The 17898-nt window shown below is 37.1% G+C and overlaps 1 protein-coding gene across 2 annotated transcripts; it reads right to left on the bottom strand.

Annotated features, from left to right (window-relative positions):
• Window positions 1-556: 556 nt before the first annotated feature.
• LOC145774129 (ER degradation-enhancing alpha-mannosidase-like protein 3) lies at window positions 557-17274 on the bottom strand. Of its 2 annotated transcripts, none has more exons than XM_082585287.1 (17): window positions 17060-17274; window positions 16473-16619; window positions 16031-16183; window positions 14936-15089; window positions 14472-14577; window positions 14146-14263; window positions 13468-13579; window positions 12843-12959; window positions 12128-12295; window positions 11497-11592; window positions 10899-11102; window positions 9818-9960; window positions 8967-9159; window positions 8373-8537; window positions 6288-6453; window positions 5679-5867; window positions 557-3645 (listed from the first exon to the last, which is right to left on the bottom strand). In XM_082585287.1, the coding sequence occupies exons 1-17, from the start codon at window positions 17188-17190 to the stop codon at window positions 3479-3481; spliced, it is 2529 nt and encodes an 842-aa protein (XP_082441413.1). In that variant the 5' UTR covers window positions 17191-17274; the 3' UTR covers window positions 557-3478. The 2 variants fall into 2 exon arrangements, with proteins under 2 accessions (XP_082441413.1, XP_082441414.1); XM_082585288.1 differs by having other exon boundaries at window positions 3515-3645; window positions 5647-5867.
• Between the last annotated feature and the right edge of the window lie 624 nt (window positions 17275-17898).

The raw sequence follows: 17898 nt of genomic DNA, 5'->3' as shown, positions 1-17898 counted from the left end.
CGTTCTGTACCACGTTCCTTAGTTGATTGTTTTGCGTTTCTTTCTTACTATATATTGCGTTGCTTTTATACACTGAATCAGTAAGTAACAAGAGGTAAAAGGTTTTCTCACTTGGTTGGCTACTACAATTATTATCGTTCATTTTATATTAAACGTCTGGAAATACAACAGTAGCCTATGCATTTGTTTGTTGGCTACTTGAAAAGAAAAAAATATGGAAATGTTGTTGCAAAAGCTCGATATTCTATAAATTTATATCACGCAAGCCTGTGTTCACAACTTCCTATACTCCCGCTGGCGTTGGGGGCCCATTTTCATCGAATTACAGTTACGTTCTATTGTGCAGTGTGAAGCAATAGAAAAGGTTTTGGGGTGTTCATAGTCTTCTAACTTTTTTATTGAACTAGTCTTTTGCATTACAGTCGAAGACGATAAGTGCTTCTAAAAGATTAATCGTTTCTGACGCTTTCAACGCGAATTTACAACTCGGGATAAAGCACAACGTAGTTGTCATGAGCTAAAACAAATTGAAGCATGAGCATTAAAACAAGACGGGTCATGATTGGCAAACTCAAACTCTAATTTTTTTTGCTCCAGAGAGTGTGAAATTTTTTGCTAAAATGAAATCTTTATTGGAACAGTTCGCGGCCCAAACCTTATGCTTTATTGCTCCATTTTTGAACAGGCCCAATTAAGGTTGGGGAAATATCATCGAAAAACATTTCAAGCACAGTCACTAAAAATAGGGGTCAACCAATGGATTTCGGGGAGGGTCAATTCAAAATGGTGCTCACAAGGCACTGGAAGCCAGTCACTCCCAATTGAGAAAACAATTTTTAAACTATTTCAAATGAATGTCTTAACGTCTCGTCAAACTGACACTTCAGAAGACACACACAGTTTGAAATCTTCTCAAGTACGTATATTTGTGACGCTGTTTAGCAAACCAAAGCATATCAATGCATTGTATTGCACTTTACATTTAAGTGAAATAAACGCAGACAGCACCAAGATGAAAGTGTTGAATAGAAGCCATCAAGCAGAAAACTGGGTATGACACATATGAACAGTATTTGAAAACTTCAAAGTAGGCCACAGTAGACTACTCTAGCTTATTACAAAGCGTCAAAATTTAACTTCCCTGTTTTATTCGTCATTGTCTCAAAGTTTCCACATAAGAGACTACTCACTTGTTTTAAAGATTCATTACATTTGAATAAACAGCTATCATGCAAATTTGTAGTTAACAGTACGTGGTACAAAACTATACGAGGTTTTTGAAGATGCGTTGGTGCCTGTAATAGTTATGGTAGGTACCCTAAATGCCCATATGCATAATAATACAACAAAGCAAAACTTTATACCACATATAGAAAGAATACATATAAAGCACTGCAACCAGAGCAAAACAAACCTACGATGAAACAAAGAATACCGATTTCATAACTTTTGATTTACATAAGCAAAACATGCATGCGAGAATTAAAACTAAAATGAATCTATTGGCTATGCTGTTGATGTAGATGCAACAGCTTTGAAGGAAATATGAATAAATAAATATATTCACTACTCAGTGTTTGCACTTAGCTTTCCAGGTGAAAATTTTTTACGGTACGCTACACCCATGGACACTGATGTTGAATTGATTTAAAAACATGTTACATAAAATGCAAAAACGCAAATACGAAATTTATGGAAGAAGCTTTCTCAAAAATACAATGTCTTGTACAGCCTAAGGTCATAAATACATCCCAACACATTGCTGAGGAACAAGACAGCTATTGGGTCCCTCCTACGCCTCCAAAGCTACGGTCTTTCGCACTCTCTCATTGGATGCACACTGTACGTTTTTGTTTTATGTACATTTCGGCGTTTCGCATCCAAACAAAAATAAAATGATCATCCATGGGTCGGTACTAAAGTTTGGTTGCGTAACACTGTATAAGATTCTCAACCGAGGCTTGTTTATCAAGGGGAGTAACTTTACACAAAGAAAAGATAGATTACTCGGTAAATGTCGAACATTAAATCAGAAAAAAGTAACGAGAAAATTCATCGTTAGACAGTCTGAAAGGAGAAAATGATAAGTCAAGACCCTCTGCTAGCTGAAAGCAAGAGGTTCGATTCAACAACTGCTCAGAAAAAATGTAATAACAAGCTTACATGGAGTGTAAAGTTAGAAAGGATTATAGACTAAAGACAAGTCCTGGATGACACAAACCAGTAGCACCAACCCAGTGCCATACAAGTTGGAAGAAACAAATGTAAGTTACTGCACCACAAACTTCAAGACAACTTTTTGTAGTTTTCCAGCCAATAGATAAACCCCAATAGATAAACACTGAATCAACGTCTGCATGAATAAACCACGCTGAGATATCCACCAAAGCAGCGGCTAAAATCAAGAAAGCCATTTGTACGCGCTGCACAAGACCTTCTGGCAGCCTCTGGTGGAAGCCCTAGCAAACAGTGGTGCCACGCGGCGTGGTGTGAACAATGGTCAAGCAGCACGTCCCCACTTCGCCAAGTATTCAGATCCCCGTCCGAAAACCAGCTGGGACATGGCCTCTCTAGACTTGCCTCATCAAGGCGTAACCGTTTGCTCACTGGTGTTGGACGCTATGGTGCAGACATGTTGCGCTGGGGCTTGGCAGAGAGTGCTGCTTGTGAGTGTGGCGAAATGCAGACGGCAGCCCACATTATCAAGGATTGCCGGCTATACAGACCACCCCATGGTATGGAAGGCCTAATTTCCATCGATGACGACACCAGGCAGTGGCTAACCAACGGATGCCCTGACATATAGCGACAACACGAGAGAAGAAGAAGAAGAACATTTGCTGATTGGATTATTGCGGTAACATGACGTAAATAGGCAAAACAGGCAATTCGGATTTTCGGATACCAGCTGTCCAAACAGGTTGGAGAGAAACAGTAATAAGCGGAAACTTCAAATTATTAACCACAGTGATAAGTCAAAGTTTGTGCGAGAGAGCTATCTCAGTATTAAAGTTTCGTGACTTCTTTCGTTGCTTGTACAGTATTAAAAACTGCATTGGCATTCTATCGACATGCCTGATCATTGATCAAGCATGATCAAACCGTCAGTGTTAAAGAAAAACGTCTGCAGACGTTTAATTAATGATGAGATTCGATATTTTCTAACGCACACAATTAAAAATGAACACAAGCCAATAGCAGAAACAAAAACACAGTTGTGTTGGGACGTGAAAGCAGTTTTCTATGTAAAAACGTTTCAAAACATTAAAAAAAGACTAAACCATTAGTGAGATGATATACGATACCATTTGCGTTTGTGCCACAACGTTAGCTTTCAATTTAAGGCCGTAATGCATAGAGGGAATTCTCTCCTCCGGTTAGGAGCATAGTGAAAGCACAGTAAAAGTAAAATACAACATCATTAAAATTTCTTATCGAAACAATTTCTCACAAGTTTTAACATAAAAAAATCTTAATATCATAACTCGTCCATCGGAGTGACAAAAACACCCTTGATATTTAGCTTTGGTTTTATTCCGGCAACCCCAGGCTTATACGTTGATGGCGGGTCCATTTCATTCACGTCTTCGTTTTGTGTGGAGACTGCGCATAGATCTTTTTCGTCAAAGTTTTTTGAATATGTTTCTGCGAAATAAAATAACAACATTTTATTCTTTCCATTTGTTAATATCGACTAGCACAAAAACCAAATGACATTAGTTGAAATATTGACGAGTGCAGAAACACACTGAAGAAAATTTATTTAACTGATGGAACCTAAAGACAGGAATGAAAGCAGGCAACTACTGCATCAACGTTTGATGACTCGTAGTAATCTTTCGCAAAAAAAAGAAAAAAGCAACTAATTCGTGAAGCGTTTCAATCTCTTTCTATCAAAGGGTCCAAGAGATGCTGGTCTGGTTTGTTTCAAGTAATTTAAGAAACTGTATACCTTCTGCCTTATCTTCTGGTAGCAATGTTTTGTTTTTGTTAATAAGATTTTCGGCATTCTTAGCAGATATCATAAATCGTGTTGTCAGTGTTTCTCGAAATTTAATTAAGGCAGCAGATTCCTTTTTGTCATGTATGTATTTCTTGTATTCATCAACCAAACGAATAATTTTGTTTTGGATATTGTTTTGTCATCAGTGGAATGCAAGCAGGCTGCCATACTTTTGCTAGACATACTGCTGTATCCCAAGCTGCGAGCTTCCCACTCTGGTGGTTACGAGGATTTAATTGAAGATGATATATGTATTTCTGAAGAACATCTCCAGTAGTTGGTCTAAATTGTCCTTAAAATGTTTTAAAGGCTGCAAATTACCAAGCAAACCACCATTGTTTATTTTACTCTTCCTCAGCTCCATGATGGATACATGAATACACACGGAATATTAGACAGTAGAAGTGTATACAATACGCTATATTAATCATGCAAGATACAAGTAGAAAATGCTAACTGATCAATAGTGAAACCTGAAATGCATTACAGAAGGTTATCGTTAAGTTCAGCTGACTTAATCCATTTTTTGCCACATGATTTAGATACATAGACTACATTATGCTGGGTGAGAGATGCTATTGAAATTGTGGCGGACTGTGACCATCTTGCACTTGATCAGAGCTCTTTCCGAGCAATGAAGTGTGTATTCTAACATCAAGTGCAATGGGTACCCAGATATTAGCTACATTGAGATGATCGGTTCCACGTTATACTGTATATGACTCCAGGCATTTAACGTTTGTGGTGCCTAAGGAATACATCTCGTTGTAGGAATGAAGCGACTGCGACAAAATCATTCATGCATGACTGTTTGTATCAATTTTTAATAACTTTTTTTCTGTTGCTCTGAGACACTTTTTAATATATTTTTTGAACTCCTTACCCCCAAAAACCCCTTGACAGCAACTTTCACCATTTTTCTAGTATCATTTGGCAATAAATTAACAAAAATCAGTCATGCGTGACTGCATAATTTGAGTACTTAAACGGTCATAACTCTGGTACTGATTGTCCAATTTTAATAATTTTTTTTTTAAATTCTTCAGCAGAAGAAATGCTTTCAGATAATCTACATATCAGGATACTAGGTTAAAAGTAAAGGGGTTTTAAAGGAGATTTTTGTAATTTTTATGAAAAGTTGTTGCTAAGCAACAGCGAATAACTTCCCAGACGTTGATCGAAAAAAATTTTTATGCATATTTTTGAAATCAGCATTGAAAATCCATGCAGAAAAGTCACAATATAGATGAAAACAAAAAAAAGTCCGGGGATTGGGGAGGTCTACTAGTCACTGTTGCTATTGTTAGTATCTGTAGAACAACTAAAATATCGAGTGACTATTCTATGATTTTCAAGGTGTGAATTTTATAATGTGACACAAACACTTTTGCAACAACGTAATAAATTCTTAACACAAGAATACTGCTAAGGCTAAGAGGTCTGTTTACTGTGCAAATGTGAGCATTTGGTATCTTTGTACAAAATGGGTGTTACTATAGAGTTATACTTAATACTTATACACTAGTATACGACAAGTGGTATAAATTCCACAAAAGAATCCTTTAAAAATGAATGACACATGCTTTACGTTTCATAAAAAAAAAGTAAAACAGCGCAAAAAAGGAGCATAAATATCATCTCACTCAGCGCATCTTATTTCAAATATCTTCCTCACTGGAATCCTTCAACTCGGTGCTAATCAGCAACTTCAGTAACTTGTCGTTTTTCCTCTTCTTATGAATTGCGGTGTATAAGGCACTTCCTTCCTGTCCGTGGAGAAACACGGCGGGTATGGCTGTTTCAGAGCTACCATCTCCTACCATTTGGAAAGGAGGACTTGTGGCATACATGCTTTCGTCGGTATCTGTGAAAGCAGATACATAATAATAATAATCGTGTTTTTATTTGCGCCCATTGCGATAACATACAATACACTGCGATCACAGATGCGATACAACAGACGACAGGAAGCAGCGAAGTGACATATAGTCTTCGAGTCAGCTGCTTCGCTTATTTTGGCTTGCCATTAAGTGTCTTTGCCGAGACACAGCCGCGTCCTCTATTGTTTGTTTGCATAACATACTGTTTACTGTTTTAATATTTGTTTTATCAAAAAAACAAACACTAGAAAGTTGTTGTTTTATCGAATTCACTACATGCTTCGGTCGAGTCTGTGCTTGTTCATTACGTGGAAGATGTTATTTATGAAACAAACCCTTTTTCTTTAATTTATAACGAAAACACTTACTCCTAATCGAACAAATCACGTGTTTACCAAACTCACCGATGATTATTGCGGCAATGCCACCAGCTTGTTCGACAGCTTTTGTTTTCTGCACAAACATGCACCCACCACGACGAACGAGAACAATTTTGTCTTCTGTGTCCGCCATGTTGGTGAGGGGTGAGCACCCGTCAAAAGGGTGAGCGATTACCACATCACCCAACACCTGGGGGTAAAAACAAGTCAGAACACAATTTTTACGTACATTCAACGTAGAACCAACCTAACTTTCATAGTATTATGATTTCGTAGTCTTTCTTTTTACATGAATGGTTTGCAAACAAGTTGCAGGTAGGAACTGAAAGGTTAAATGATAATTTTTGTTTTCAGATTTAGATTCTTTTTCTTTGGTTTAGCACTAAAGCACGTATACATTAGTATATAGATCATAGACTCCTAGACTCCTAAAGGACTGGAACCTCCCATACTCGGGGTTTGTAACTTGAGTCTGAATGATTAACTTGAGTCCTGGCTAAAATGACTTCTAGAGAAGCTAGAAGCACAATCTTGGATTCCATATTAGGGTTTTTGAGGATGGCTAGTTCAATAGTGTTACTTTCAACACCATCTGAGGTCATTTTCAAGGTCAAAATATTATATTTTATAGTCAAATTACAGAATTTTGGTCATTTTTGCGTCTAAATCGTAAAGCAAAACTGTTTGAAAGAAGTCTGTGACGAAATATGATATTGTGCACCTACTGCATCTATTGTGTAAGATATTTTCTCTACACTGCGTAAGTTTTTTTTTATTTATTTTGGGAAATATTTTGGTGATTTCATATGCCCTTGCAAAACATTGCGGTTCCAAGCTTTTGTGACGTAACAATTTACTGAAATTATAGCTGTAATTTGCATGACAAGACTGAAATGCGTTGCCGGTTTCATTTTGCTGAGTTGTTATCATTTGTAGATGCACCTTTAGCTAGTAATAATGCTGCTTGTACTACTTTAGCTAACATTCTATTGAAAGCTTATGTCCTCAATGTAAGTGACAAAGAAAAGTCTTTGCGGTGCCTCAAGAGGCAAGAAAAGCTTTCCAACTAGTGATAGACATTGTCTATTATGGTGTCATCTTGTTATGTATTGTCAATTTGTGTATTATATTGTAATCATAGACTCCTTTAGATAATAGCCATAGTGTTGAGAAATACATATGATGTTTATGTAATAGCATATTTTGTCACAGACTTCTTTCAAACAGTTTTGCTTTACGATCTATACCAATTTAAACGCAAAAATGACCAAAATTCTGTAATTTGACCTTAAAATATAATATTTTGACCTTGAAAAAGACCTCAGATGGTTTTCAAAGTAACACTATTGAACTCGCCATCCTCAAAAACCTAATATGGAATCCAAGAGTGTGTTTCTAGCTTCTCTAGAAGTCATTTCAGCCCAGAACTCAAGTTAATCCTTCAGACTCAAGTTACAAACCCCGAGATCGTAACATTCCAGTCCTTTACTTAAGGAGTCTATGATATAGATACATAATTAAACAATGAAAACTATTAATACTACAAAAAGTACTCAATGTCAAGCAAAAAGCAAAGAAAAGCGAATTAAATCAAATATAGTTATTACCATCTAAACCCTTTTGAATAAGATTCTTGTTGAATAAGGGCCTTCTGATGATCTTCCTTTAGGTGAAACAGGCTATGGGTTTAGATAGTATTAGTAATGACTATATTTGATTTAGATATATAATTAAATACATTGAATGTGTTGTTGGTACTAGAATGATAGCGAAAGACCAAAGGGTCAATGAAGTCAGCTGCCACCCTCATATAATAAAAAAAATACCACGAAAAGAAGAGACAATAACCACAAGAGAACAAAAAAAAAACCCAACATAGTTAGATATAACAACTGGAAGCGAGATGGTGGTAAATGAACACACAAGGCTGGGAATTGGAGGTCGCTGATTTAAGTCAAAGCCTCAAAATGGTGGTGACAAATATAGTGGATCCTGTTTCACAACAGTATGAATTTTCCATTTGATAACTTGCTACGAAAACTACACGAAAGTCACAAAGGTTCTTTTATTAAATTTAGCACCGGATGGCAGAATGGATAAATAACTCACTTCATTTAGACTTGCAACAGTCGGTCCAAACTGAGCCGAGGCACCTCGAAATGCCAACTCCACCCCGTAGGGTGGGCTAAGTAATTGAACATGCAAGGCCTTCACTGCAGGAGTGGCAGTAGTCTTAGATATTGCAACCACTTCTTGAATGAACAAGGCTCCTTCCTGCAAGATGCACGTATATGTGAATAACTAAGTGAGGATTTTGTGACGCGAGAACCTTACTTGTGACGTAAGGTTTAAGCAACACTTTGAAATATTGTTTTTTACCTTCTGAAAACATGAAGTTTATTCTATGTTTATTTGTTTATGCGTTTTTGTTTTGGTTCCGATTATATGCCGATAAAACTACCACAGCAACGAAACTGAAGAACTTAGCCCATCTTCTTGTTCAATTTTCCAATGAAAAATACATGTCATTTTTCGCATAATTTTACAGTACCTACCAACAATTTTCGAGTTCTAATTTAAATAATTCTGGGGTACTTTTCAGTAGAGAAGGGCACAGAAGACAAAAATATAAATAACAAACAACGCAAATCCACTAAGTCAATTTCCAAAAAAACTAACAAAAAATTGATTCGCACTACTCACCGTAGCATCCATAGTAGACATGGCTTCATTCTTTCTTTGACCAAACTGGACTTTACCATTGGACAAGGTCACAACTTGGATGCCCATTCTTTTCAACACTTCCAGGTGCTCTTTCTTCCCGGGTATAAAATCGGAGGCCCGAAGGGTCCTCGGCCCCTTCCAAGGAACGGTTGTGTGGCCTGGATGGTTCCGGCTTATCATAAAAAAACAAAAACAGAAGAGGATCTATAATTGGTAACGGACAACCGCGGATCAATAGTAATCTATTTAAATAAGGATCTACTGACAAACACACGCTTCGTGTTGCAAAAGGTATGAATGGAATTCACTTATTTAGTGCGTCATTTCCTTTATTACATCATTTCCTTGTCGTATTGAAAATATTCACGTTTCAAATAACTGTGCATTCAATTATTTATAGATCATTAGTTTATTGTAGAAGTGAATTTATAGGAAGACACATAGTGGAATGTTCACTTCAGATGGTATACTGCATTAGTTTGGTCCTGGGTTATGTGTAAGTTTATCATCTATCAAATTATTTTGAATCGTGAGCAATTGAGCACAATAACTTTACTAGGCAGACTCACCAAATGCTAAAATAACACATGCTTATTTAGTGCAAAGGAAATGTCTCTTCGCGGATGCTAGAAGTTAAAAAAATTGTTGAAGGTTAAAATTGAAACGAGAGCTAATTTTAGAAGACGTGAGATGCCAGATTTATAACATAAAAGCGCAAATACCAACTTACCATTACTGTTAAAATTTGTAAATAATACTACAGCATACCTTATATAAACATTAATTTATAACTTATGATTCATATTACAATAATTCACAAGGGTTACTACCAGATGCCAGGAAGAGGCTTTTTTGAATCGATTTTATTTTTCTTTCTAAGATCATCAATCTTCTTCAAGTTTCCCGTGCGGACGTAAGGTGAGTTGGCGCAAGACCGTTCAAAGTTCCCAATTGCGTTGGTCGGGGAACGAACCTGGAACACACGAAACATGGTAAGATTGAGAAAAGCCAACAGTATTGTATCGCTGTGTAAGAGTAAAATCTGAGATTCAAAGAGAGCTTTTCAATCCCGTAGAGCTTTTCAATCCCGTACTGTAGCTCATCAACCATAAATAGCGATATCTCAAAAATAACTGACCAACTGATACAGTACCACAGCGGGTAGTATTACTTCACTTGAACTACAAAAAAAAAATCAAATATTTCAAGAAACTTGGTACAACAAATCAAACCCTTTATTAAAGCTCTATCATTTGTCTTTTGCGTTTATGTTTTCTGCTACCTATCAGAAGAAGCCATTACCCAGCAATAAAGGTACCTTTTACATGGTTTCGATATGTGGAGTTGTTGAAACACTACGTCAAACATCCAACTTGAGTATGCTAGGAACTGACCTCATTCATGGTAGAACGGTAAGTGCAGAAGCCTATAATGAGCATTCTCAAGAAAATCGGAATGGCAAGCTATCTAAGTGCTTATGATGCAGGCTTGGTAGCATAAAGAGGATAGAGCAGCCACTTCTGAATCGGCAAATGTGAGTTCGACACCCTGTCGAGTCATACCAAAGGCTTTATAAAATGGCTCTAAACCTTGTTCTTGCTTATCGCCTCAATATTGAAGGACTGATCGAATTTAGAGTAATGATAAACTCAGCAGTGCCTCTAAACGGCTGCGCTGAAACCGCCTACCCTGTAAAGTGCTGAAAGCAATACACCAATGGTCATTGCAACGCAAAAAACACCAGCTACATCTAGACAGTAACAGTCGTTTTTTACATTGTTTCGACGTCTGCAGACATTGATTGAAACAATGCAAAAACCGACTGATTTGCTGTCTGGGTACTTGCTTACTGATTGAAGTAAGGCTAAGCAATCGGTTGGTTCTAGAGATACTCTACACACACAGACCCACCCGGTGAAAAGACACATTTTTCTTAAAGTTGGTTTGAGTTGACAACTTGAGAGGGAGGATGTGAGCTTCTGTGGTGAGGACATAGTTTTCGATATCTATGCCCATCGGCTCTGTGTCAGGGGTGAAGAGGAGGTATAGGTATTTGAACATCTCCGCTAGGAAGTAGGAATCCATTCTGTCCTCATGCTTAAATGTCCGGACATCCTAAGTGCACGTATTAATTCGTTGTTTATTTCATTTTAAGTACTTCTTAGTTGTGCTGATTAAACTGTAGTTTCTATTCATATCATACACGCTGTAGCACAACAATCAACAAGCGGTAAAAGCTAAATGAAAATGTGCTTCAACGGTAAGATTAACAGCACGTTTATTGTGAAGCAATATGATTTATGAACAAAACAACAAGCATCCTGAGTCTACTGTTTCAAGAAAAGGAGACATTCCCTATATATTTTTCTGGACAAAAACACTATACTTGAAGTTCAGAAATATCTTTGAGATATGACTGTCAGTAGAGACGTTTTAAAAACAATCATGAAATGGCAGGGAGGTAGTCCATTCACTATGGCTCACCTACTAAAAACAGAAAATCCTTCACCTTTATCCCGGCAAAGCCACAAGCAACTCTAGCCTTGCTTTCCAAGTTTTCCACAATGGTCTTTCCAACTTCTAAGTAATAAGGGTCCTTTGTAGCCTAAAAAAAATGTGACATAAGTCATATGTCTACAATGCACGAAACAAATTTATGTGGAAAGGAGTGGCCCCCGGCTGGCCATTAGCAATAGCACTTAGCTCATCGACTTAACGAGCATATTCTAACACTTTACAACATTGAAAAATTGACACTGAAAGTCATTAAGCTCCCCATCACAGGAGATATGCCTGAAATCGGGACAGAGGCTACTGCGTCTACCACTTATCACTGTCGTTATACAAAGTACTGTTGTGTGTTGTACCAGTAAAATAAACTGTTGCCGGACATTGTAAAGTTACACAATCAGCACAATTTGACTAAATAGTGTCAAGCTTTTACACGTTGTTTCAGCAACATTTTGAGCAAAAATAGTTTTGAGTTTTCACAAAATCGAACACTTGCGTTATAAGCTAGAGTGTGTACACTGTACAGGGAGATTCCACCAATCCACCAGCATAAACGAAACTTGAAACGCGTCATACAACTGACAGAAATATCTTTTTTTTTACAAATTTACTGAAACAAATAGACCGACCTTGTATAGCAGATATGTGCTTTCAGCAAACTCTGGTCTGAGTGGATACTGGCCCCAGTGAATGTCAAAGTTGGTGGTGAACGCTTCAGGAAGAAACGTATGCCGAGTGAAGACTTGATACAAAAGCTCGTGTGTTTCAATAGCAGACTTCACATCACCTTTAAGAACCTGAAGAAATTCATATAACTGGGTTTGAACAATAAAAAGCTAGCCGGTTACATCGGCCGATAATAAAGCTAACGATGCATCGGTAACGATCAGCCGACGAAAGTCCCGGTGCAAGTCGTCAGATAACTGAGATTGATATCATTCCTCAATAAATATTCACAAACGTATGTATTTGTTAGATAAATCATACAATATACAAACAGTTTTTTTGAGAAAACTACAACCAAGCCAAGTGACGTAAGCAGAACAAAGGTTGTGTGCATTTGTGCTGTGTGAAAGAAATGCCAGTTACGACGCAAACGTAACTAATTTTCCAATACAACTTCGAACTCATTTTTTAGGCATTGACTTGTTACCACAGAGTCACAGACAAACGATAAAGTATAAAAGAGTGTGATTTTATGAGACCATCTAACATAACGACACATCTTACAACTAACATCTTAAAACTGCCACCGCAACGAAATTGTTTTTACAAATACACAGCTATACAATCGCTCAAACACGCAGCTCAAATTGGCAACAAATAACATAGCAAGTTGCCCACCTGCAAGCCAGGCCAGAAAGCCGACAGGGCATCCACAAAGTTCCTTGCGGACGTGGTGGGTTTGTGCATAAGCACATCGATCACAAGAGGTCCTTGCACGCAATATTGCTTGATGGCCTGAAAGAAATTTGTTCCACTGAACTAATTCAAGATGGTGCTTGCTTATAGCGTTAAGTAAACGCCTACTTCGTAACAGTAAGACTGTGGCAGCAAAGCGGTAAACATAACATGTTTAAAAAAATGTTTCGTTGCAGAAATAGATGATTTAATAAGCCTGAATACCAAAGGGAGTTTGGCAAGTTGGAAACGAAAGTTAATTAAATACATTGCGAGAAAAGCAAAGGTCTGGAGGTTTTGCATACACAGAACTAACATGAAACCAATGTTACAATTCATATGATCATCACTTAAGTCGCTACAGCAGATATAATTGACCTCGTAAATCTAAATTGAACGTCATTTCTTCAAACAGTGTTGGTTTAAAGAGGGCATCAATTGTTCTTGAAATTAAAAAAAAAACTGAAAGAAGTCTTAAACAAATTTTTTTCAAATATTGAAAAATCCCAAACCACTAAATTGTAATTAACAGAATCTTAATTATACACTGTGTGTAGTGTGTACCTACTTGATAATGTGTATTAAAACGTTCCAGAAAAGTTTCGTCTCCCAACAGGATGTAAGCTTTGAGCAAATACTCGTAGTAAGAATCGATCCCAGCACCAACGCCACTTTCTTTCCTGCATAAAATCAGAGCTGCCAGGCGCACATGCAAGTCAAGAAAGCGGCACACATAAATCGTAGTGCGCAAGTTTTTCATCAGCTATGGCAGTTTTTGCACAATTAAGCTTCGTTGACTAAGTAGTAAGTACCGTATAAATAATACACTATAGAAGCGTTTTTACCTTTTCTCTCGGCTCCAGCACCCCTACAGACCTACATGTAGATTTAAGTAGTCTAACAACCCTAACTATCGCTGACATCCACTTTCTTTATTGCATGTTGTTTTAATGTTAATTAGTGGTCATCACTCATTACCACTGCTCTATCTACCAATCTGGTGATGAAAATCCTAACATCACAGCGCTTGATGGTAACACAGTCCAATGGCTGCAGAGTCGGAATGAAATAATTGAACTGCTACCAACTCATACGCAAGAAGAAGAATGGTAGACATTTGGCTGTACTGTCATGTATTTAGCACCTCTCAGCACACCTGGCTGAGAAACGCTGTAGTACGAATAATCGCCGTAAATGCTGTGTTACGGATATGTAGTTGTAGTTCAACCTGAAACACAAGACTCACCTAACCCATTCTCCATTCTCAACATTCAGTACGGTACCCATGAGATCGGAGGACATTTGTCGTCTTGACCAGAGATAATCCATAGCGGTTCTAGCGAACGTTTCATAAATTGGATCACCTGTTCGAGAGAAAGTAAGATTTGATTGAAAAGTGGTGAAGTGGTCGATTGCTTTTCGAAGTATGTATATGTTTTCTTGCTCTTTTCAAGGCACAATTCAAAGCTGATTGACTTAAAATGGCTTCTTTAAAATAAAAATAGCCATTTGAAAACGCGAAACTAAAATCACTGTAAATCACAGTAAAATCACTAAACACTGTAAACCTACCTGTAAATCTGGACAAAGCAGCCATTTCCAAAATCATTGTGCCAGCACAGGCAGTGCAGGTATCTTTATCTTTGTCTCTCTTCACACCACCAGTGAGTAGATTAATCTGAGAAGACAGTGTAGTACTTCAAAGTATTGATATAATTTTTTAGGTGGCAAAAGCTTCATTTTATATTAATGAACCAATTATCCAATATTGCATATACTGTGTAAGATATTATATAGTCTCAGACATTTGGATAAGATCGTAACATGAAGAGGCATCACTAAAATGTAGGTGTGAAAGAATTTTTTGTTGCATATAATGGACGCTTTCACGAATTAACTTTACACTGAATTTTGTGCAGTAAAATTCCACCTTCCAAAACACACTGCAGGAAATCAGAAATCAAGTATAACTAAACATTACAAGAGTTGTCTGTAATCTCACGCATCGAAATCATGCATAGAAGTAAAAGTTGTACCCGACTAAGAGGCATCCCGGATGAAGTGTTGAATGCTGGCAGCAATTTGTCACCAAGGTCTTTAGCAAGAACAAGCAGTGATCCATTGTACCATGTCATACGCCCATGAGTTTGCTGTAATTCTAAAGCTGCAGAATGCCCACCAAGTAAGCCCCTGAAATACAAAACAGAGTATAAAAAGGTAAAAGCAAAAGGTCGTCGTCGTTCGTATGAAGCAGAAAGTTTGTGGTCAGCCGAATGGAAGGACTTGGAGCCAACTTTTCGTCAGATTGTCAAGTGTGCGGAGGCCTGTTATTCCATTGGGAGGGGAATAGATGGGACACCCAAAGATGATGTGGTTAGCTGTTTGCTCCGTCGCACCGCACTGACAAGTAGCAGAGTCCCTTATGTCCCAGCGTGTCAAGCAAGCATTGAAGCGGCCAACACCCGTTCTTATTCGGTTCAGTGTCACCCACTCCCTTTTCTGAAGTTCAGAACCAAGTGGGAGTGAAGAGGCAGGAGAGACATCGAATAGAAGCAGAAACTGCAAAAATTGCAGGTTACAGACAAAGAAGTCTGATAAGCGTGACGCCTCCCCTGAGCATGTGCCCTTGTTAGGGCAGGTATATTCTAACACCGTAAGGGAAGGCATCACGCTGCTACAGCTAAATGTAAAAGCAAAAGGTGACTCCTATGCTTGATATCGGGGGATGAGAAGATAAGGTTCTCATAATACTTAGCCTTCGACACAAACGAGAGTAAAGTACTACAGTAAAGTGACAAGTTCCTTTCTCTCGGCCGCCTTTCCTTCACCAACTATTACCATTTATTACACTCTGGGTATAGGTGAACGTTGTTTTTTAACTAGTACCAGCTTAAGCCAGGAGTTGAACTAGGATTGCATAACCAAAAAGCGAGCACCCTATCTGCTGTGCCATTCTACCGAAACAGAGTATAAAAGTGGTAAAACGGAATACAGGTAGATCGCATAGTGGCAATTAGCGGAATAGTTTCAGCAAGACAGTCTAATAAATAATGATGAGCAGTGCAAAAGTAATTTATCCACAACCGTGTGACGTGTGTTTAGTTTAATAATATAACAATTAAATAGCTTACCCTAGCATACGAATGTTGGTCTCAAACACGGAGACAGTTACATCAGCATCTAATGACACATCACGCTCAACTTTTCTCACAGCATCTTCAAACTGATCGTAGAGACCAAGAACGGCAAGTGTATCAAGTGTATCAACCAGTGTGAGAGAAAAGCTGCAAAGTACAACTGTAAATCAGTAAGTTCCAAGATTCTATCATGTGTTAGCAGCACTATAGATAAAAAGACTTGTAATTTATGATTCAGTGCAAACAAAAATGTGGCATTCAGAGAACAAAGAAACAGAAATAACGCTTATTATTTTATGTCCACCTCAAAACACGTTCTTTCCGTTTTATGGCAAAATTTCGAACTGACACTAAGCGCAAGAACATATTAAAAAGAAACAATATTTGTCAAAGAATCTTTTACTTAAAGTGATACTATTATTAAAACTGAACCAACTTTCCCAATGCATCATCTACATCTCCTCGTGATGGTGTGATGCCTCGTATCCTCCCTTTACAAGCTATTGGCATCAACTCATCAGCAGGGTATGCATTGTCCATATAAGCTGTGTAGGCATGTTGAAACATCTCTAGAACCTTGTCGCTGAAAATAATAAAGAATCTACATGAAATAATCATCAATGGCAACCAACAGAAGCAAATAAATCTAAAAAAAATGAAATAAATGAAACATGAGCCATGTTTATTTCAAGCATTCGATTTTCGTTTTTTGACATGTTTGATTATTATCTACTATTACTCTATAATACTAATCATGGCTCGAAAAGTACACATTTACACATTATTATGAAAGAAAAGTTTGTACAGTAGTTCTTAGGTTTTATGAAATGAAAACATTGTGCAAGAGAACCTAGTTTACTTTTTAAAGTTGAAAAATCTTAAAAATTGGTTAATAAAAAAAGAGTATCATGTAATTTCATGTTTTGTTGTTAAAAACGTAGTTAGCATTTAAGCATATATATATATATATTATATAATCATTAAAACCTTTAAAAAACAACAAAGTTACTGTATTATACACACCGAATTTCCAGACGATTTGATGTTGAAATGTGCTTTGGTTCCCAAACCGGATGAAAAATTATTGCAAACATTAAACAGAAAATGATTAGCTGCCATTGCTTGCGATAAGATTTCACAATTGACTTCTCCATACCAAAAAACAAAACAAAATACTACGTTTACGCAGATCAAACATGAATGTTAACAACACAAATATTTACATAAAACAGCAAAAGTTATCCTGAAAAACAATAAACATTCTTGTTTAAACAAATCACAAAATACTATCCCATGAGCAGAGCAAGACAAAAATAAAGAGTATTATATATATAATACAGTAGGCTACTGCAATGGTGGTCTGTCTCCTTTATATTCCTGTAACTTATTTTCTTGTAAAACGATTGAGCTGCAATGCATACAAAAGTGTGAACTCTGAAATGCTATTTCTGTGAAAATGTATTTTGTAACTTTAATGGTTGCTAGCCAATAATTAATTAATTATCCTTTAAACTTATTTATCTTTAAAGTACTAGTAATAACTTGATGGCCCTACTGATGTAGTATACCACTTTTTGAAGTTTCCAGACCCCAAATTAATAAAATAAACAATAAAGTTTATAGAAGACTCCTATTTCCATTCAATAGATGCAGCGAATGGCTAACCCTAAGTATGAAGGAATAAGAAACAATTTTTACAAAATAAAAAAGAGACAGCGAAATGATCACAAATGCTATTAAAGATTCATAATGTAGTAAATATAGTACCGGTACTAAAAGGGCAGCCATTTTTTCCAAACTACAATTCATAAAATCTTTTCATCCATTAGCACTAACTAAAAACCACTTGAAGAATGGACTTC

This window comes from Aplidium turbinatum, chromosome 7 (assembly GCF_918807975.1).
Source record: "Aplidium turbinatum chromosome 7, kaAplTurb1.1, whole genome shotgun sequence".
NCBI classification, from domain to species: Eukaryota; Metazoa; Chordata; class Ascidiacea; order Aplousobranchia; family Polyclinidae; genus Aplidium; species Aplidium turbinatum.
The sequence above is the reverse complement of the archived record's forward strand: the minus strand, read 5'-3'. Positions and strand labels throughout refer to the sequence as shown.